This window comes from Stegostoma tigrinum, chromosome 21 (genome assembly GCF_030684315.1).
Source record: "Stegostoma tigrinum isolate sSteTig4 chromosome 21, sSteTig4.hap1, whole genome shotgun sequence".
NCBI lineage: Eukaryota > Metazoa > Chordata > Chondrichthyes > Orectolobiformes > Stegostomatidae > Stegostoma > Stegostoma tigrinum.
The window spans coordinates 37,889,040-37,912,278 of record NC_081374.1 but is presented as its reverse complement, the minus strand read 5'-3'; the positions used below and the strand labels follow the sequence as shown (position 1 = coordinate 37,912,278).

The 23,239-nt window shown below is 42.4% G+C and overlaps 1 protein-coding gene across 4 annotated transcripts in view; it reads left to right on the top strand.

Moving 5' to 3' along the window:
• LOC125462739 (ankyrin repeat and SAM domain-containing protein 1A-like) overlaps positions 1–23,239 on the top strand; it is a 334,971-nt gene that overhangs the window by 112,252 nt on the left and 199,480 nt on the right. For all 4 annotated transcript variants that reach the window (XR_009447014.1, XR_009447015.1, XM_059653455.1 and 1 more), the window contains exons 8-10: positions 1,818–1,922; positions 3,594–3,751; positions 20,714–20,840. Coding sequence is in view for 2 of the 4 variants with exons in the window: in XM_059653455.1 (XP_059509438.1) it covers positions 1,818–1,922; positions 3,594–3,751; positions 20,714–20,840 (390 nt within the window). In the remaining 2 variants the exon portion in view is untranslated. The remainder of the gene's footprint in view (positions 1–1,817; positions 1,923–3,593; positions 3,752–20,713; positions 20,841–23,239) is intronic.

Below are 23,239 nucleotides of genomic sequence, written 5' to 3'. Positions count from 1 at the left end.
AGTGGCCCTTCCTGAACCGTTCTGACTCAGGATCACCAGCCCCAAAGTATTAACACTAGTTTCTCTTCACAGATGCTGCCAGACTTGCTGAGCTTTTCCAGCAATTTGTTTCTGTTTCTGATTTACAGAATCCACAGTTCTTTCAATCTTTTAATATATTTGAGATTAGGAGAGAAAACAGCACATAGTGTAGTCAGTTACAACTTCCCTTCTGATTCTATTGCTGAGTTGCTTTCAATGACCCAGCATCCGTGGTCACTGCTACTTGCTATGAAACAACATAGATAACTGTTTTAGATGTTGAGGGAAGCAAAGATTGACTTCATTTTACATGCAGGATTGGTCAGGTGAAAATTTGACATCAGGTACAACATCAAGCAAATCTTGTGGTAGCTCTTCAGTGTTATTGGGGACATCCAGTATTGTGGAAGTTAAGATATTGGGATTGTATTTTCCAAGGCTGATGTGCTGTCAAGGTTTATTTCTGTTTGAGAGTGAACATACCATATTTGGACATTTGGTATAATAGTTTTATCATCCAACATGATCCTTTTTTTAGGATTCAGAACTCCCCAAGTTGTTTCAGGTGTGCTGCATTTCTGAAATATTCGCACCACAGTCGAATGATAACTGAGCAATTTTTAAACACAAACTTGCTGTACCTACTTTTAAAGTAAACATTTTAAAGGAACTTAGGAGCAAAGGTTGGCTGTTCTGCCCTTCAAACCCACTCTGGTATTCAGTACAATCATGGCTGACCTGTTTGTGTCCCGAATTCCATGCGCTCATCTATTCCCTCATTACCTTTGATTTCCTTGCCTAACAGAAATCTACTTCTGCATTAAGTGTCTTTTTTTAAGCAAGGGAAACAAAGATATCAGGGAAAGATGGGAATGCGACATTTGGAACACAAAGTCACAAGCCTCTGAGAAAATACTTTGCTGATCTCTGTCATAACTGGGCGACTCCTAATTTTAAAACACTGTCCCTTAGTTTTAGACTCTCGCACAGAATAAATGACCTTTCCACCTGCACCTTGTCAAGATCATTTAACATCTTGTAAGCTTCAAGCAAAGAATCCCTTGTTCCTCTGACCTCCATTGAAAACCAATTCAGGCTCTCCAGTCTTTAAGTCAGCCACTGTCCCAGTATCAATCTGGTAAACCTCATCTGAACTTACATCAGTGCATTTACATGCTTCCTTTAATAAGATGACCAATACTGCACTCACTATTTGAGATGTGCTTGTTAATGCACTGTATAATTGAAGCATACATCTCTTCTATTTGGTCTTCCTGATTGTGTGCTCTACTTGAATGCTAACTTTTTGTTATTTGTACTAGAACACAGACTCCTGTGCACTAAGAAACATGCAATTGTGCTAAGTAATACACTATTTTTTCTTTCATCCTGTCTGCATGAGCAACTCCATCTGCTGAGTTTTCGACCGCACACACTATTGGTCTGAATCTTGGTTATGTCATTAAAGATTAACTTTCTGTCATTTGTATTCCACAATTTAGTCACTGTGCCTCGAATCTGTTAATTTCATCATTGATATGAATTGTAAACAGTTAAGGACCCAAAACCAATCTCTGCAGTCACATGTCAATCGGAAAAAGACCCTTTTATGCAATACTTTGTTTTCCACCATGCAATCACTGTTCTAACCTTACTAGTGTGTTATCCGTATGCCATCACCAAGGAAAAATGAGGTTGATCTCAAAGTGGAATATCTAGATATGTCATGATTAAGTGTTTTAATTGAAGTCTAGTCAGTGTTTACTTTAATTCTGCTGTCGTCATGCTCTGTGAAGATTACATGGCAGGAAAAGAGATCCTGAAGAGCACAGAAAGTACTGTTGTATTGTCCAAAATACCACCAATTCGTATCGTTGAGCAGTGTAATAAAAAATCTAAGGGTAAGTACAAATATTTGTTGAAACTTTATAACCAGTGTTCCATTCACCTTCGATGGAATTACATTTAATTAATGTTACTTTGTTAAGTAGATAAATTTAACAAAGGTTGAAGGTCACTTACCATCCCTGTTACTATTTTGCCAGTGATAGGAACGACTTTATGAACCAAATCTGTGTACTGTTTTGACTTTAATAGACAATTATAATGAAAGAAAAGCAAATCAACTAGAATGACTTTGATCATTTGAGTGATTATAGAATAATTATTTTTAAAGAATGCTGTTTGCTCTTTACTATTTCAGTAGCTATTATTAGTTCAGTGCTGAGATAGATGATGAAGTGGCAGAGTCAAAGTACAATTTATCTGTGTATTTGAGCTTCAAATTCTCCCTATCTTTTCACAAACCATTTCTCGAATGGGCATTGGCAACTGTGAACTTCTATCAGAAATAACAAGTGCTGGAGATCACAGCAGGTCAGGCAGCATCCATGGAGAGAGCGCAAGCTAACATTTTGTGAACTTCCATGGGATTTGTCTCAGATTATTTTTCCTAAAGTATAGTAGTGACTTGCTGCCCTCTACGGCAAGGCAACTCTCCCACTCTTGCCTGCTTTTGGCTATCTTGAAAGGATTTGCAGACCAACATCCAGCCTGTTTCAGTCACGTTATTAATGCACCACCTCTGGCCATCAAGTCATGAAGTGTGGCTTGAACCCAGCACTTCTGGCCCAGAGGTAGTGATGCTACCACGATGCCAGAAAAACTACCTGAAATAGAGACTTAGCAAAAGAAATCTGATCACCTGTGTGAAAATTACAGGTGTGTGACGCATGTTGAGCTTGTTTCCAGTGTATACCCTCAAACTCATAAGTCTCGTGTCGATTACTGTTTCGGTTCATATGCAAAGATTAAGCAGTTGGAGAAGGAACCAGACGGCATGTGATACAAAAGGATTGATCAAGAAAATTGGGTGTTAGGGGTGGGAGTAAATATTGCAAATATGTGTTTAAAATTTATAAAATACCTCTAATGTGCGCGAGTAAAATGAAGGGGGGGAACAAAAACCATAATTGTCTGGATAAATTTTACTTTGTCAGCAGAGGCACAAGGAGATATAACAATTCCCTCTTGTGAAGCTAAACACATTAGATGTTGTATGTAGTTGAATGATGATTTGATTGGAATGTTTGAATGTCCAGTACAACCAATAGCTTCCCATTGTGTGAAAAATTGCTTTCTTCAATTAAAAAGATAAATTATATGAAAAGATAAACGCACTCTGATAAACGCGTTACTTTTAATCTAGAACAAAAAGGATATGCATTGTTTTTGCCAGTGATAATACCTAGGTGCTGATGCATGATCGTGAATTAAGTGTTTGAATTTTTCTCATCTCACCTTACATTCAAGGTTTTAATTAAGGCTTTAAATATTACTATGATTGAAGCTAACAATAATCAAGATGAATTAATAGTAAGACTAGTACTGATTGTATCACTTTGTCTTTTTGATGCAAGTGATGAAAAGTAAACAGTTATTAACTGAGTGTAATAACTACTTTGGTAGGGATGAGTGTTTAGTTTTCATATTTTTGGTGGAAATTTAGATTATTTGGATTAATTTGACTGCAATTCCACTCACCCTGTTTCCATTACTTCCCCAACTTAAAGGTGAGGAACAAATGGAATTAACAAAACTTATTACAGAATTTGAAAGCCAGCCAAATGAGGAATGTCCATATGAGGCTTTGTGCAATGCTACTTCACACTCTGTAGAAAGCTTGAGAGCATCTGACAAAGAAACCAGTTCCAGCCAAGAATTAATCCAGGTTAGTGTTAAAGGAATTTGCAATTCAACATTGTGTTGCAGCTAAGTGTCTTATGTAAAGGCAAATTACTTTAGAGGCTGCAGATCGAAAGTAAAAACACGAAGTACTAGAGAAACTTGGGTCTGGCAGCATCTGTGAAAAGAGAAGCGGAGTTGATGTTTTGAGCCAAGGATTACTTTTCTTTTGTTCTTGAACTCGATGTTAACTCTGTCATTGAGTTCTTTGTCTCTCGCAAAACTAATTTGTTTTGAAATAGTTTCTGTTTTAATGTTCTGATATGAATGTATAGGAATTGGTTAAGTAATATTCATGTCTGGATGTGAGATTGCTCGCTGAGCTGGAAGGTTAGTTTTCAGATAGTTCGTCACCATTCTAGGGAACATCATCGGTGAGCCTCCGACGAAGCGCTGGTGTTATGTCCCGCTTTCTATTTAGAACCTCAACCTGAGCTACAAATCTTGTCAAAACTCGCTAATATTCATGTCTGTTCATCTACTCTATGTTTATCATTTTACGATTTTGAGCAAACATACTTTGAACGTGGTTTTGGCAGGATGAATATCAGGCAGGGTTGACATTTTAATATTTCTTAAGTCTACCCGTTTGTCATAGTTATGCCAGTGAGTAAGCATTATGAGCGGGTTGATGTAATGAAAGTCTGTTGTCATGTAAGTAATGTTCGAAACGTTTCAAGTCTGACTGTTCGTTGAATCATTGATCATAAAATCCCTACTGTGTGGAAACAGGCCGTTCAGCCCATCAAGTCCACACTGACCCTCCAAAGGACATCCCACCCTTTTTATCTTTTATCCCTATATTTCTCATGCCTAGTCTATCTAGTCTGCACCCACTGGACGGTAGGGGCAATTTAGCATGGTCACCTAACATGCATATCATTTGGACTGTGGGAGAAAACTGGAGCGCCCGGAGGACACCCATGAAGACACTGCAAGAAAGTGCAAACTCAAGACTGACAGTTGCCCGAGAGTGGAATAGAACCACATCCTGGTGCTCTGAAGCAACAGTGCTAACCACTGAGCCACTGTGCCGCCCCTGTTGCTTGGAAGCCAGTCCCTGTTGTAAAGCATTGTGGCATTTGTGAAAGCAAGCCCAGGGAATTATTGTGCCACTTTGCCCTCTGAAAGACGACTTCTGCAGCTTTCAGCTCTGATCAAAAGGCTGAAGTACTGATGGTGCTCATAGTTTATTTCTGGGATATTGTGTTTCTAGCTGATGGTTCTGCTACCTGTGTCAAATTGTCAGAATGAATCTTGGATTTATTGTTATCATAGAATCCTTATAGTGTAGAAACAGCCCCTTTGGTCCACCAAGTCCACACTGACCCTTGGAGCATCCTCCCCTGACCCATCCTTCTATAACTCACTTGAGCTACACATCCCTCAACACTGTGGGCAGTTTAGCATGTAGCCTGCACATCTTTGGACTATGGGAGGAAACCCGTGCAGACTCCACATAAACAGTTGCCAGAGTGTGGAATCGAACACAGGTCCCTGGTGGTATTAGCAGCAGTGCTAACCACTGAGCCACCATGCCACTCTGTTCTTGTGGTTCTTGTTTTTTTAATACGTAATGTTGTAATTAGTAACAGTTATACTATCTCAAGCCTGCAGACTTTCTTATAAGATCATGTTCTAAAAACAGTGTAAATGTAGAAGATCTCCAAGTACACAACAAAATCAATTTTTCGACATGTTTCCTGATGCTAATTATTGCATACGTTATTGAGTCCAGAGAGATTACATCCCTATCCCAACTGTTTAGGCTTTAGCTTAAATGATTCCTTTTAGTTTGTATGCTCAATACTGTGGTGTACTTTGACGAGTCCATTCCTATAATGCTGACGCTCATGTTTTTACAAATCTGACAGCCTAAACTTTCTTGACTTTAATAGCCTGCAGATTCCTAATGACGCATCCTGGTGTGGAAGCTTTATACACATATATCTGCTGAAGTAACCAGCTTCCTGAACTGCTCTGTAGTGAGAAACTAAATTTGCTTCTGAACTCACCTTTTTGCTGTTTTCTAAACTGAAATTAAAGAAAAATTTGCTGAAACCAAGTTCACGGTCTTAAATGTTTACCTTACTAATGTTGTAATTCTAACAGTATAAACATCCTTCCGTTAAGGTCTGCAGTTCTCTGCTTTCTGATAAGCGATGGATTTTAGATCACTGTTCGGGTAGGGCTCTTTGTGTGTTTTTAAAAACAAACATTCCCAGAAAGGCAATAGAATCAAGTGCTTTCACTTTGAAACGCAAATTCCAGAAGTAGTGTTGATTCTAAACTTTGCATCACACTGTCATGTTTTAGTTCTTTTTGCTGTATTTCAAACATCTCCATTTGTCTTCTGAATAATACACAAGGTTTTAGCATGTCTTAACATCCATGTTTAAAAGGCCTCTATTTTCTTGCTTTACCTATATAAAAGTTTGCAGGGATTTTGTTTCATTAAGTGGCACGTGTAGCTGAGCTCCCACTTCATGTAACTCTGGGAATTACCATCTTCACAGTGGGAGAAAAGGTAGTGTTCCCATGCAGTTTGCGAATTTGTTAGAGGTGTTCATCTCTGTCCAGAACATTAAGTGTCCTTAAACCTGCTACTGTTGTGGATGGTGGTGTGACAGAAACAGTCCTTTCAGGCCTCATTTCAAAATAAACATTTGATTGGAGGTGACCCAGGTGAGGGAGCTTGTTTCTATTCTCACCAGTAACTAAACAATTTTTAGTAAAGATGTCATTGAATATGATGAAATAATAAGCCAGAGAATTAGTAACTAAAGATTCCTTGCTGCAAGATTCCATCCTTCACTGGAATGAAGTCTGGGACCGTCTGTACAAGTCGTCTGAAAAACAAGTTTGTATGTCACCCCCATTGTTGTCATGAGGAGGAGACATGGAAAACTGAGGATGTGTGCCTGTTGCAGGGTAGTCAATGCACAGACTCATAAAAGATGTTTAACTTCTACCCAGGATTGAGAAAGCATTGCTGCTCAAGCATCAAAATATTCCTGCACTCTCAATTTGGCCAGTAATGTAACCAGCTATCATTGCTGAACAAAACATTGGAATGCCAACTTGTCAAGCAGGCGCAGGTACGCAAGCATGCCCACCTTTAATCGTCTTACCACCTTTATGCATGTGATAGATCAAGTTTCTGGCAACCTTAATTTTCAGTGCCTCCTGGTGTATATGGACGACATACTCATCTTTTTGGTTTGACATTTAGAGGAGACTTTCGCATGACTAGATCTAGTCCTAGCCTGTTTGTTGTAGTTAAGCTTGAGAGGAAACCCGGATAAGTGCCTACCTTTCCAGACATAGTATCTGTGGCATATTACCAAGGAAGGCATTACACTGGATGATCACGTTCAAGAGAGGAGTGGGCCTGTCTTAAGCTGGAGAGGGAACTACATAATTTCTCTGGTCTAGCTAATTGCCACAGAAAGATTGTGCACAGCTGCCTCACTCCACGATTTGCTGCAAAAATCAGAGAATGCTGTAGGAGTGGTAGCGAAAGGGTGCATGAGATATGATATGATACTTACGGAACATCACAGCTTTGGATGCCAGCCTTTGAAGATTCCTGCAACAGCGAGCAGGAGTTTGTATCAACAACCTGCCCTTGGCTGCCCAGATTTCAAGCACCCTTCTACACTGGAAGCTGTTGCTTCTTTCCTTGGCCCAACCCCCAACACTGCCTCGAGCAGAAAGCAGGTGGGTATCATTTATGCTAGTTGAGTCTCATGCCGAAGGCAAGTAATGTAGAGAATTGTTCAAGTCGAGATGCAATTGGCTACTTATTTTGAATCCAAGTCTGGACAAAACAGGCAAAAGTAATGCAAAACAATAAAATGTGAGGCTGGATGAACACAGCAGGCCCAGCAGCATCTCGGGAGCGCAAAAGCTGACGTTTCGGGCCTAGACCCTTCATCAGAGAGGGGGATGGGGTGAGGGTTCTGGAATAAATAGGGAGAGGGGGGGAGGCGGACCGAAGATGGAGAGAAAAGAAGATAGGTGGAGAGGAGAGTATAGGTTGAGAGGTAGGGAGGGGATAGGTCAGTCCAGGGAAGACGGACAGGTCAAGGAGGTGGGATGAGGTTATTAGGTAGGAGATGGAGGTGCGGCTTGGGGTGGGAGGAAGGGATGGGTGAGAGGAAGAACAGGTTAGGGAGGCAGAGACAGGCTGGACTGGTTTTGGGATGCAGTGGGTGGAGGGGAAGAGCTGGGCTGGTTGTGTGGTGCAGTGGGGGGAGGGGATGAACTGGGCTGGTTTTGGGATGCGGTGGGGGAAGGAGAGATTTTGAAGCTGGTGAAGTCCACATTGATACCATTGGGCTGCAGGGTTCTCAAGCGGAATATGAGTTGCTGTTCCTGCAACCTTCAGGTGGCATCCTCTTCATCCCTCACCGCCCCCAGGCCTCCGACCTTCCCTCGACCTCTTCATCTCCAACTGCCGTCGAGACATTAACCGCCTCAACCTCTCCACCCCTCTCACCCACTCCAACCTCCCCTGCAGAACGGTTAGCCCTCCGCTCCCTCCGCTCCAACCACAACCTCACCATCAAACCCGCAGACAAGGGTGGTGCAGTGGTAGTATGGCGCACTGACCTCTACATGGCCGAGGCCAAACGCCAACTCTTTGACACCACCTCCTACCGCCCCTTTGATCATGACCCCACCCCCGAGCACCAAACCATCATCTCCAACACCATTCATGACCTCATCACCTCAGGGGACCTCCCACCCACAGCCTCCAACCTCATTGTTCCCCAACCCCACACGGCCCGTTTCTATCTCCTTCCCAAAATCCACAAACCTGCCTGCCCCGGTTGACCATTGTCTCAGCCTGTTCCTGCCCCACCGAACTCATCTCCACCTATCTGGACTCCATTTTTTCCCCTTTGGTCCAGGAACTCCCCACCTACGTCTGTGACACCACCCACGCCCTCCGCCTCCTCCCAGGACTTCCAATTCCCTGGCCCCCAACACCTCATTTTCACCATGGACATCCAGTCCCTATACACCTGCATTCCGCATGCAGATGGCCTCAAGGCCCTCCGCTTCTTCCTGTCCCGCAGGCCCAACCAGTCCCCCTCCACCGACACCCTCATCCGCCTAGCCGAACTCGCCCTTACCCTCAACGACTTCTCTTTCGATTCCTCCCACTTCCTACAGACAAAGGGGGTGGCCATGGGCCCCAGCTATGCCTGCCTCTTTGTCGGTTACGTGGAACAGTCCCTCTTCCGCACCTACACAGAACCCAAACCCCACCTCTTCCTCCATTACATTGATGACTGTGTCGGCGCCGCCTCTTGCTCCCCAGAGGAGCTCAAACAGTTCATCCACTTCAACACCTTCCACCCCAACCTTCAGTTCACCTGGGCCATCTCCAGCATATCCCTCACCTTCCTGGACCTCTGTCTCCATCTCGGGCAACCAGCTTGTAACTGATGTCCATTTCAAGCCCACCGACTCCCACAGCTACCTAGAATACACCTCCTCCCTCCCACCCACCCTCCTGCAAAAATTCCATCCCCATTCCCAATTCCTCCGCCTCCGCCGCATCTGCTCCCACGATGAGTCATTCCACTCCCGCACGTCCCAGATGTCCAAGTTCTTCAAGGACCGCAACTTCCCCCCACAGTGGTCGAGAACGCCCTTGACTGCGTCTCCCGCATTTCCCGCAACACATCCCTCACATCCCGCCCCCACCACAACCGCCCAAAGAGGATCCCCCTCGTTCTCACACGCCATCCCACCAACCTCCGGATATAACACATCATCCTCCGACACTTCCGCCATCTACAATCCGACCCCACCACCCAAGACATTTTTCCATCCCCACCCTTGTCTGCTTTCCGGAGAGACCACTCTCTCCGTGACTCCCTTGTTTGCTCCACACTGCCCTCCAACCCCACCACACGCGGCACCTTCCCCTGCAACCGCAGGAAATGCTCAACTTGCCCCCACATCACCTCCCTCACCCCTGTCCCAGGCCCCAAGATGACTTTCCATATTAAGCAGAGGTTCACCTGCACATCTGCCAATGTGGTATACTGTATCCATTGTACCCAGTGTGGCTGCCTCTACAATGGGGAAACCAAGCAGAGGCTTGGGAACCGCTTTTCAGAACACCTCCGTTTGGTTCGCAATAAACAACTGCACCTCTCAGTCGCAAACCATTTCCACTCCCCCTCCCATTCTTTAGATATGTCCATCCTGGGCCTCCTGCAATGCCACAATGATGCCACCCGAAGGTTGCAGGAACAGCAACTCATATTCCGCTTGGGAAACCTGCAGCCCAATGGTATCAACGTGGACTTCACCAGCTTCAACATCTCCCCTTCCGTCACCGGATCCCACAACCAGCCCAGCTCTTCCCCTCCACCCACTGCATCCCAAAACCAGTCCAGCCTGTCTCTGCCTCCCTAACCTGTTCTTCCTCTCACCCATCCCTTCCTCCCACCCCCAGCCGCACCTCCATCTCCTACCTAATAACCTCATCCCACCTCCTTGACCTGTCCGTCTTCCCTGGACTGACCGATCCCCTCCCTACCTCCCCACCTATATTCTCCTCTCCACCTATCTTCTTTTCTCTCCATCTTCGGTCCGCTTCCCCCCTCTCCCTATTTATTCCAGAACCCACACCCCATCCCCCTCTCTGATGAAGGGTCTAGGCCCGAAACGTCAGCTTTTGCGCTCCTGAGATGCTGCTTGGCCTGCTGTGTTCATCCAGCCTCACATTTTGTTATCTTGGATTCTCCAGCATCTGCAGTCCCCATTATCACAAAAGTAATGCAAATACTGATGAACTCTAGCTGGAAAACTGACTAGGGGAGGGAACCTGCTGCTGACTGGATAGGACTGTGGCTGATCACATGCCCACTCCCCAAATCCAAGGCAACATATGGATCCTGATTCTCAGTGACATGTTGACTAAAATTCAGCGAAGTCTCACTGGAGCACTTAAGAGTGAGATCCAAACGAGGTTGAGATGTAGAACCATGTGATGTTGCATCATTGGCATCTATGTTGAAAGAGGACCTCACACAGCTTCAGTTGATTCAGTAGACTCCATCAACTTATCGCCAGCATTAGCCCTAGAGTTACACAGCACAGAAGCAGGCCCTTTTGGTCTAGTTCGTCCATGCCGACCACATATAAGAATCTGATTTAGTCCCATTTGTCACCATTTGGCCCATTATCCCTCTAAATCCTTCATATTCATATATCCACCCAGCCTTTTAAATTCCATAACTGTACCTGCCTCGTCTACTTCCTCGGCAGTTCAGTCCATACATGCACCACCCTCTTCAAACATTTGCCCCTTAGGTCCCTATTAAATCTTGCCTTCCTAACCTTAAACCTGCATCCTTTAGTTTTGGACCCCGCTAGCCTGGGGAGAAGACCTTGTCCACCCTATCAATGCCCTCATGATATTAGAAAAGTCTACCAGGTCACCCCTCAGCCTCTAATGCTGCAGAGAAAATAGACCCAGCCTGTTCAGGCTTTCCCTGTAGCTCAAACCCTCCAACCCTGGCTACATCCTTGTAAATCTTTTCTGAACCCTGATAAGTTTAACAACATCTTCCCAATAGCAGGGAGATCAGAACTGAATGCAGTATTTAAAAATTAGTCTAACCAGCATGACCTCCCAACTCTTAAACTCAATGCATTGCATTGATCAATAAAGGCAACTATACCAAATGCTTTCCTCACTACCTGGGACTCCACTTTCAAGGAACTGTGAGCCTGCACTCCAAGGTCTCTTTGTTCAGCAACACTCCTTACCATTAAATGTATAAATCCTGTCTTGATTTGCCCTTGCAATTCACATGTGGTTTTCACATTTATCTAAATTAAACTCTCTTTGCCACTCCTCAGCCCATTGGCCCAGTTATCAAGGTCCTGTTGTACTCTGAGGTAACCTTGGCTGACTGCTACACCTCCAATTTTGGTGTCATCTGCAGACTGACTAACCATACCAACCTATGTTGGCATCCAAATCATTTAAATGAATAACATAAAGCAGTGGACCCACCACTAATCCTTGTGGCACACTGCTGGTCACAGGCCTCCAGTCTGAAAAGCAACTCTGCTCCACCCTGCTCTGTCTGCTATCTTCCAGCCAGTTGTGTAATCAAATAGCTAGTTCTCCCTGTATTTCACGTGATCTAATCTTCCTAACCAGTCTACCTTGCAGAACCTTGTCAACGCCTGACTGAAGTTCATATCGGTCACATATTCCTTCTTCAGTCATCTTTGTTAATTCTTCAAAAAACTCAATCAAGTTAGTGAGACATGATTTCTTGTGCACAAAACCAAGGTCACTATCCCTAATCAGTCCTTGCCTTTACCAACGCATGTAAGTCCTGTCCCTCAATCTCCTCCAACAACTTAACCCACCATTGACATCAGATTTGCTGGTCTATGCTTTTCTGTTTTTTTTCTGTTCATTTACCATCTGTTTTAAAATATGACGCCACTTTAGTTAAATTCCAGTCTTCCAGCACTTCAACTGTGCCTATAGATAAGACAAATATCTCAGCCAGGGCTGCAGCAATCTCTTTGCTACTTTCCCACAAAGTTGTAGGGTATACCTAATCAGGTCCCACGGATTTATCCACCTTCTTGCATTTTAAGCTATCCCGCACCATCTCGTCTGTAATATGGACACTTTTCAAAGATAATGCTATTTATTTCCCCAAGTTCTTGAGCTTTGATATTCTTCCCCACAGTAAGCAGTGACAAGCAGTACTCATCTATATCTCACCCATCTCCTGTGGTCCTACACATAGGTGGCCTTGTAGATCATTAAGGGGACCTCTCCTCTACCTCATTACTCTTTTGCCCTTAATACATTAGCTATCTTTAGATTCTCCTTAAACCGATTTGCTAAAACCATTGCGTGTCCCCTTTTTGCCCTCTACAATGTACTCTGCCCTTATACTCCTCTATGGATTCACTTGATCCCAGTCTGTACCTGCAAATGCCGCCTCTTTCTTGATGAGAGCTTCAAATTCTGTCGTAATCTGGCATTCCCTACACCTACCAGCCTTTCCTTTCACACTAACAGGAACATAATGTTTCTGAACTCTTAGCTCAGTTTTGAAGACTTTTCACTTTCTAACCATCCCTCTAGCTGTGAAAGCTTCTCCCAATCAACTTTTGAATGTTCCTGCCTAATACCATTTGAGATTGGTCTTACTCCAATTTAGAACTTTTTAAACTTAGATCAGGCCTATTTTTTTTTACATAACTATTTTAAGTTAGTATCTCTGGCAGCCAAAGTGCTCCCCACTGATGCCTCAGTCACTTGCCCTGCCTTTCTTGCCATGAGAAGGTCAGGGTTTGCACCTTTTCTGGTAGGTACGTTTACAAATTGAATAAGAAAATTTTCTTGTACACACTTGACAAATTCCTTTCTATGTAAGCCCTTAAAATTATGACAGTCCTAGCCTGTGTTTGTAAAGTTAAAACCCCTGACCATTACAACCCAGTTATTCTTAGAGATGTGGGATCACCTTAAGTACTTGTCTCCATTTCCTGCTGACCATTTTCCTGGAGATCTATAGAACAATCTCAAGTAGATAATCATCTCTTCCTTATTTCTGAGTTCCGCACTCACCGCTGGACATTCTCCCAAGAATATCCTTTCTTCGTACAGCCGTAATGTTCTCCTTAACCAAAAGGTCACTCACCCATCTCTCTTGCGTCCTTTGCATAACACTAAGCTGCCAGTCCTGCCCTCCCTGAGCCATGTTTCTGTAAAAGCGATGACATCCCAACCCCATGTTCACAACCGTGCCCTGAGATGATCTAGCTTACCGGTCAGGCCTCTTGCTTTGAGTCTTAGCTTGTCTCTGCCTTGCTCTTGACTGCCATGACTATTTGACATGCTCATCTCTGTTGTACCAGCCTCAGAGATGTCTCTTTACTCACTCGCCTCTTTTGGTCTCCCCACACCCAACCACCATCACCACTAGTTTAAAGCCTTCTGAGTAGTACTAATCACCCTGCAAGGATATTGGTCCCCTTCTAATTCAGGTGCAACCTGTCATTCTTCTTGAGTCCACTTCTACCCCCGAAGAGGTCCCAATGATCCAAAAATATGAATCCATGCCCCCTGTACCAGCCCCTCAGCTGCGCATTCATCTGCCATGTCCTCCCATTCCTCCTTTCAGCATCAGTAGTTTATATTACTTTATTTACTCTGCATGCAAGTCTCTTCACTTGCCTGACATAAAATAGTAGACCTGAAGGTCCAGCAGAGGGTGCAGTAACCTTGAATAAAATTTAGACACAGGCAATCCAATAGAGAGAGAGAGAGGGAGAGAGAGAGATTGGTTTTGAATGATCTGGGTGACAACTGTTAGACTTCTACTTGAATTTTAGATAGTTGAATTACGGGAACGTGTCACTGCTTGCCCATCATTTCTTGCTGTTCCCTAACTGCTGTCGAGAAGGTGGTGGTGAGCTGTGTTCTTGAGTTGCTGTAGTCTGTAAGAAATGAGGGGTAGGGACAAGTGGAAATATAAAGCCATGTCTGAAGGTGATACAGGTAGTTCTGCTATAACGTGTTTCATTAACATGAATTGGCTGTAATGCACTTGAATAGTAGACACTGGGTAACACTAACTTCGTGCTGTACGTGTGTCGTGGTTTTTTTTATAGTGGGTTTTCCCATTGTGATTTTTGTATGGTGATTTCCTATAAGCACAATTTTTCTGTAGCATGACGTCACAAGAACGCAGTTATTGCATTATAGGAGAACTACCTGTACCTGAGGGTTCTGTAGCTAAATTCATCACTTGAATTTTTATGGTAAAGTAAAATTCTGAATTCTTAGCACCCTTTGCAGAGGTTACTAAGAAGATATATTGGTTACTTGTGAATGTAAACTTGGTGCCAGCTGTCCATAAGTACTTGGAAGTGTTAATGCAACATTCTCTTTGGGAGTCATTTTTGTATTTGTTCATGTCAAGTGCTACGCTAACATTTAGCCCATGCTTAACCGACCAGAAGAATGTGCAGTACAAAGGAAGTGGTGTTGCCCAAGTACCGTTACTCATTTTCCATCAAGTGAACATTTATTTTAGTTTTGTCATTTGTGTAAATTCAAAGAATTCTTAAAAGTTAACACAGCCATTCTCAAAAAAAGTCGTCTTGATTATTGGTTTCTGTTATTGAACTGCATTATTACAATTTGGTGATTGAAAAGTGTAAAATTTATACTCTACAAAGTGGAATGTGGATTTCAAAATGGACTCTAGTTAGTTATGTGAAGGGTTTCTTTATTTAAAAAGAGGGCCAGGGTCCTCATGGAAGTGTGACTGAATCTACCGTTTGTCATAAAGCAGGACTAATTTATTAGACCTTTTTGAGTAAATTTTAACCAGATTGTATAGAGGGGAACCAGTATGCCTGTTGTATTTAGACTTTGAGAAGGTGTTCAAAAAGCTATCTCTCAAAATATAATCTCATAAGATGGGAGTCTATGGTGTGGAGCTAGTACGTTGGCATGGATATGGAATTGGTTCGTGAGCGGGAAGCAGCAAGTGGAGATAGGGTGTTCTTTTTCAGGTTGGCACCCGATGACCAGTGGGATTCTGCGGGCTCAGTGCTGGAAATACAACTGTTTAGAACATACATGAATGACATGGAGGAAGGAAGCGAATGTACCGTAGCAAATCCACAGATGATACACGTATAAGTGGAAAAGTCGGTTGCAAAACATTCTGCAGGGAGATGGGTTAAGCACGTGGGCAGAAAAGTTAGCGGATGCAGTATAATGTGGGAAAATATGAAGCTATTTATTTTGGATGGGAAGGTTTGAATGAAATAACAGTTCTTTTTCAAATGGAGGTAAACCGCAGAAAGTAATGGCACAAAGGGAATTGGGGGTGCCTGTGCATGAAACAAAGTTAGAACACACATGCAGCAAGTAATCAGGAAGGTAAATTGAATGTTGGCCCTTATTTCAAAGGGTCTGGAGTGTCAGAGTAGGGAAGCCTTACTGCAGTTGTACCACGTGCTGGTACAACCACATCTGGAGTACTGTGAGCAGTGTTGACCTTAGTTAAGGAAGGATACCATTTAATTGAAAGCAGATCAAAGGAGATTCCCTAGGATGATTTGCAGTATGGAGGGATTGTCTTATGAACAAAGAAGTTGGGACTCTTCTCACTGGACTTTCGGAAAACAACAAGTTATTTCTTTGAAACATACAGGCTGCTTCACAGGATAAATGCTGGGAGGATGTTTCCATTCATCAGAGAGACCTGCAACAGAGGGCATATTCTCAAGAGATGAGTAATTTTTTCTTTTGAGCGTTGTGTCTTTGGAATTCCTTGATTCAGAGAGCTGTGGGGCACAATCATTGCGTATGTTTAAGCCTGATATAAAAAAATCAAGAGGGGAATTGAGTGTTATAGGGAAAAGGCAGGGAAGTGGATATGAGGAATGTTGGATTAGCCATGATCCTACTAAATGGTGAAGCAGATTTGAGAGTCTGAATATCATCCTGTTCTGAATTCTTACAGTCTTGTGGTGTTAGTGGAAACTAGATATACTGTTGTATAACCTATACTGTTGAAAATTTGACAGGGAAGTAATACATATAAGAGCATTTTAAATAAAAATCATCAGCTGTCTTTTCAAAGTGAAAGATGAGCAAGTTTTTATTTCTGCTTAGAAGACACCAGGGATGAGTATAGGAGCAAATTTACTTTGTCCCTCATCTCTTCCTGACAGATATTCCGGGGGACATGTCACAGTGCTGTAACTACTGTCAGCCACGTTCAGCTAGATTATCCATGGGCAGCTGTTGGCTATTTTGTGCTGCTCAGTCATGGGCATCCCTAATGAGGTTACTTTCTCAGGATTTGGTAATACAGTGTTGTGAAACAGGTTGAGAATTTATTTTACTATGTGTTTTAAGATCATTGTATTTTAAATTGCTCTTAGAAACTTGTTTATGCATTAAAATTGTTTAGTTGAAGAACATCTATAGTCTTGTGTGAATACATTTGTTACTAACCACCCATGTTAACGAAACAAAAGGGAGGGCAAACATATAAGATGATTAATTTTGTTCTTAGTTCAGAACAATATAGGATGAGCAAATTTTTGTTTTGTTTTCGGTACAGAAGACATCAAAACCAAGATTAAAATCAAGTTTTATTCTGGGATCTGACATGTCCACACTAAGATCAAACACAATAGAAACAATATACATGTGGAATGGAGGATTGATTGTATTAAAGATCTCAGATTAGTATAAGATGATATTTGGTACTTTGATTTATCCATTGCATCGTAAATTTTATTCCTTGTTACTTGCAATCCATCCTTGATGTTTTGTATGCCAGCAGTCATAAGGTCTTTCGAATGCATTGGTAGCAGGCAAGATAATGTTACATTTCTTTGTCTTCAATTGCATTTTTGCAAATAAATGGCGTAACTGAAAATAATGCAATTAGGATACATGTTTCAAGTCACGATAATGAAGGAAAACCACTGATTTTGTGGGCACCCGTGACTAAACATCTAAGATGGAGTCCAGAGAGCCTTGATTTAGAAGTAGATATGGAACGTGAGGGTAACTTCTAAATACCTGGAGCTTGAATTGAGCAACTTGGCATTTAAATATTTATGCATGTTGAACCCAAATGAAATCTGTTTGTTTGAGGGAATGTTGCATTATTAAACATATAACAAAATGAAGCCTGTGTTCTTTGTTGAGTTTATACACAGCCTGAGAGCCCCAGAAGAATATCAGCATAGCCAGAAGTGTTTGCAGTTGTAATGCCCAGTGGTCGTAGGAGTTTTGTGGTTAGCTTCAATGTGTTCCTAATGTAAATAGCATGATGAGTGTGTCAGGGCGTGTAGTATCTTGCCGGCGTCATTTGTTAGGACCCAGTTTTTCAGGTATCCATTGCCCTTGAATACCTGGACGAGCTATCAGTTTGTGTGTCTCTTCCAGTTTGGTCCACTTAATGATGACAAAGGTGTCATCCATGTAGCGTATCCACAGTCCTGGTTGGATTAGCGGAAGGGCCGTACTTTCAAGTCCCTGCATCACCGCTTTGGCTGTTAGTCTGGAGATAGGTGATCCTATGGGTGTCCCATTGATCTGTTCATATATTTGTCTGTTAAAAGTGAAGCGGGTGATGAGTCATAGGTCCAGTAGCTTCAGCATGTTGTCTGTGGAGATGCTTTCACTGGGGTCTTGTTCTTGTTCTAGTAGTGCTGCCATTGTTTGACTTGCTAGTGGCATGTTTATCGATGTGAATAGGGCAGTAACGCCAAACAATATGATAAACAGCACCCTTACCGGAATCACATCCACCAGAGAGGAGGCAGCGAACAAACAGCTCCCATTCCTGGACGTCATGGTAGATCACCGGACAAATGGGGAATTCCTAACAAAGGTACACAGGGAAGCCACACACACTGACCAAGTATGAACTCCAACAGCATTCAATTTTGCTTTCGTTTTCCACTTCGCCCTCACTTTCATGTGGTCCATCTGGGACTCCTCCCTTCCCTTGGCATTGTTTCTATTTCTGGGGATGGACTGACCACTACTGTCCACTACAAACCTACCAACTCCCATAGTTACCTGGACTATAAATCCTCACACCCTGCTTCCTCTCAAGATTTCGTTCCATTCCCATCTCCAGTGCATAGGTTCTGATGATGCCAACTTTGTCAAGGCAACCTCCAAAATGCCTACCTCCTTCCTCAACCAAGGACTCCCCAGCACTGTTGTTTACAGGCTTTTCAGGTCCAACCGAATTCTTGCACTTTGGCCCTCACCCTCTGTCTTAGTTCCTGCAACAGTGATATGGTTCCCCTGTCCTTATCTACCATCCCACTAGCATCCACATCCAGAAAATCATCAGCATTTCACCATCTCCAGCAAGATGCTGCCACCAGCCTTAGCTTTTTCCTTCCCCCTCCCTTGTCAGCCTTCTGCAGGGACTTGTACCACCTGGACACCCTGGCCCACTCTTCCTTCACTTAGAACAATCCCCCCCTTCCCATCCCTTTCCTTGCAATTGCCGAAGGTGTAACACCTACCTATTTACCACCTCCATTGTTGCTTGTCTTCCAGGTGAAAGTGTATTACCTGCATTTCCCTCAATTCAGTGTGAGCAGTGAATGCAGTACAATATGATTTCCTCCACATTGGGGAAATGAAGCATAGATTGGGCGACTGCTTTGCAGAACACCTACATTCTGAAAACGGGAAGATCCTGAGCTTCCAGTTGCCAGCCACTTCTACACACCAGCAGGTTCCCTGGCCAACATCTGCCTCAGGTCCGCTGCAGTGCTTCAGCGAAACTCCGCGTAAGCTGGAAGAAGAACACCTCATTTTCTGCTTGGGGACCCAACAGTCTCTTGGACTCAAGAAAACTGAGTACAAGCCCTAAAGCTACTAAGCTCCATGTTTTAGCCCCCACCCCCACAAGCCAGGCCCTGTGATCACAGTCTGCTATTATGACTGCTAACATCTACACTAACAGCTATTCACCCTTCTAGCCAGATTGTTATCTGCTCCTTTGTCCAACTGTTCTTCTCTCTCTTTTAGAATCTATCCCTAATCACCTATCACTTAGCTTGACTCCCTCCCATCCTATCTTCTGCCTCAAAATTGATATTTTTCTAGCTTCCATTAGTTCTGAGGAAATATCACCAGACCTAAAACGTTAACTGATAGTCTTCACTGATGCTTCCACATCAGCTGAGCTTCTGCAGCAATTTCTGCTTTTGCAGTTGTACTGGACCAACCTTATAAATATTGCAGATACAAGGACAGATGAGAAATTAGGAAATGTAGAGCAAATAACTCATCTCCTGATTCTTAATGCCTGTCCACCATCTAAAGGGTTAAGTCAGGCGTATGATGTAATTCCCTCCATTGGCCTGAATGGATTCACCTCCAAGAACACTTGGGAAGCTTAATGCAATCAAGACAAAGCAGGCTGCTTATTGGCACCTCATCCATCCTCTTCAACGTTCAGTCCCTTTGCTATTGATTGTATCAGTGTGTACAATCTACAAGATGAACTGCAATCACCTACCAAGGCTTCAGTGATAGCACCTTCCAAATGCATGACTCTAATTACATAGAATGGTAAAGGCAGCATATACGTGGAAAAGCCACCATCTGCAAGCTCGCCAACAAACACCACATCAGACCATCTGAACCTAATATCTTCGTCTTTGCTGTTGCTTGGTAAAAATATGGCATTTCTGCTCTGAATAGCACTGTTGGAGTCCTTAAATGTGAAGGACTGTAGAGATTCAAGAAGGCTGCTCACCACCACTTCAAGGGCTTTTGGAGATGAGCAATAAATAGTGACCTAACAAGCAACATCATCATACCATGAGTATACGTAAGGCTCTTAAATAGACTTATAAAGCAGCAACTGTATCGCGATCAAGTATACAGGTTAATTCTGAAATCTTATAAACAAATCTATTGTGTTCCACTTTTCCATTCTTTGTTTAATTCAATTACATAACCCATGGCATACATGGGTTCAGTCCTCAACCAGCAGTTTGCTGTGCCAATGACATGTCTAATGTGAGTTTATAATTTATTATTCATTTGTATGCATGTTGTGATCCAGTACAAGAGAAGCTGAGAATTTGACCTGCCTAGGATTGTTAACTTTATTACTGGTTTGTTGAAGGTGACCTTCTATGAACTGATTTTATGCATCTGGAATTCAGTAGAACAGTTGTGGCTACTTTGCTACTTTGGTTATTTTGCTTACGGTTGATTTGCAGTAGAAAATTTCAATTTCAGAGTTCGGAGTTTTATGACAATAACCATGCATGCAATATATTTCAGTCTCATTTTTATTATGGCATGTCTCTTGCCGTTGATCTTGACCGTGAGCTTGATGTGAGAATAATTGCTTCTTCTCAGGATTCAGATGTGAAGGAAACTCCGGAAAAGTTTGAAGAAGATGAGAATCCCTACGAGCTACTACTGACTGCGGAAACCAAGAAGTTAACAACTTTGGATATATCCCAACATGAAACAGAAAATACAGGTATGATATTGTTACTAAACTTGTGCTATTGCCAAAAAAAATGGTGCTTCGTAATCTGTTAGTCCCACTTCTGAATGAAACTAGGGCATTCATAGTGTTTAGTTTTCTGAAGGTTGCTGTGAACTTTAATGGTGACTGAGTCCTGGCTGTAAAGTTTCATTGTTTTTGCTTTCTGAATTTTTAAAACCTTTAATGAGCTATGAATGGTGTATTTAGGATAAACATCATGTTCGCCATTTTTGTAGATGATTAATTTCTGTCCTCTTATTTGAGGAAATTTTCCTGAATATTGCAGGCATGTCCACAAGTTTGGAAGATATGTTTAGATTGCACCAGCTCCCAATGGAATGCTAATTATCAGTGTTGACACCATGTATAATTGCACTGAGTTTTATTTATAATATGGAGGCTATTTAACTTTTCTGAATAAGAGTAGGTAAACCATGATCATTATTTGATAATAGTATAGAAATAAAATATCTTTTCCCAAATACAAATTTCTGTAGATGGTAGAAGTAATGATGGAAAAAGCTACGTTAACCCAGTAGGTCAGCCAGCATCTGAGTGCGAAGAAGAGTTAACATTTCAGATCGTTAAACTTGATAAGAACTGGAAAAGTTAGGGGGAGAGAACAAAAGGAACAGCCTCTGATCAGGTAGTAGTCAGGGCATTTTAAATTACAAAGATGACATACATATATGGTTACACATGAAATATAACGAAGTACAATTTTGTTTTGTTTGATATTTTTCAGTGGGGATTAACTAGCAAATAAATGTAAATTAAACTATTCTGTTGGAGATGTGGATAAATTTTGCTAGCCATTTATTCTAGTATAAGCATTAATTTGCATACTAAATTAAGTAGATCACTGATCCATGACTAGCCATGTCATGTTGTTTAACATAATGATTTACTGTGTTGTCAATTTTTCTTGAGACCAGATGTTGCCTTTTCCTCTAGACACCACAAATGTGTGGGTTTGCATTTAGCCAGTACCTAGATAAAAATGACCTCTACCACCATAAATTTAAACACATAATTTCTCACCTTTTTGAAGCAAAATTAAATAAATGATTGAATGTTAAGAAACAGCATTCAGTCCTTTTAGCATAACAACATTGGTGTGATATGGATTGTAAATCTGTCATAAAATTGCTGTGTGTACACATCACAGAAAATGTCAACTTTATTCTCTATTATTTTAATATTGGTATTTGTTTCTGTAAATATGTGACAAAAATCTTGTTTACTGCGCACTTTGCAATTTATAACAGCAAAAAGTGAAGTTGCACTTTTAACTGGCTAAGACTTAGACATTCTCATTTGCTAATATGTAAATTTCTTAAAGGTGCAAAAGAACAGTTCTTTGGAAGAATGGTAGTTAGACAATAGGCGCAGGAGTAGGCCATTCGGCCCTTCGAGCCAGCACCATCATTGATTATGATCATGGCTGATCATCCACAATCAGTATCCTGTTCCTGCCTTATCCCCATAACCCTCGATTCCACTATCTTTAAGAGCTCTATCCATCTCTTTCTTGAAAGTATCCAGAGACTTGGCCTCCACTGCCCTCTGGAGCAGAGCGTTCCATATATCCACCACTCTCTGGGTGAAGAAGTTTCTCCTCAACTCTATTCTAAATGGCCTACTCCTTATTTTAAACTGTGTCCTCTGTCCTCTGGTTCTGGACTCCTCCTTCAGCGGAAACATGCTTCCTGCCTCCAGAGTGTCCAATCCTTTAATTATCTTGTATGTCTCAATCGAATAATGCTACAGTTGTAGTGCTACAGAGAATTATGCATTCTGCCCTATCCCATTTTGTCCACGCAGTCACACCACAAGTTGATTGACAACACAGAATTCTAACACAGCTAAATATCGGAAGTATTCCTTTAAACTGCACGGTAATGCAGACGTTTGGCATACAGACCGCATACTGATCAGCGCGATCACTGCGTCAAAGCATTGACTTTGAGTTTTGGAAGTTGGTACTGCATTTTCTGTGACCGAGGTGGGTGGAAAATAGAAGTGTTAGAAGGAATATTGGAAGCAGGGTGGATGTTTCCCATGGTTGGGGAGTCTGGAACCAAGGGTCAAAGTCTCAGGATATGGAGTAGGCCATTTAGGACTGAGATGAGGAAACCTTCCTTGACTGAAGGTGATCAATCTGTGGTATTTGATACCACAAGACTGTAGAGTTGGGATCACTGAGTACATTCAAAAAAGAGAGTGATAAGTTTTTGATATTTAAAGACGTCAAAAGGAGAGAAAATGTGGCTACGATTTTGAGGTAGAGGATATCATCATATTGAATGGGGAAGAGGCTCAGAACACCTATTGGCCTACTTCCAGTTCTTGGTTTCTGTGAAAACATTTCCAAATCAGGAAACCAAAGG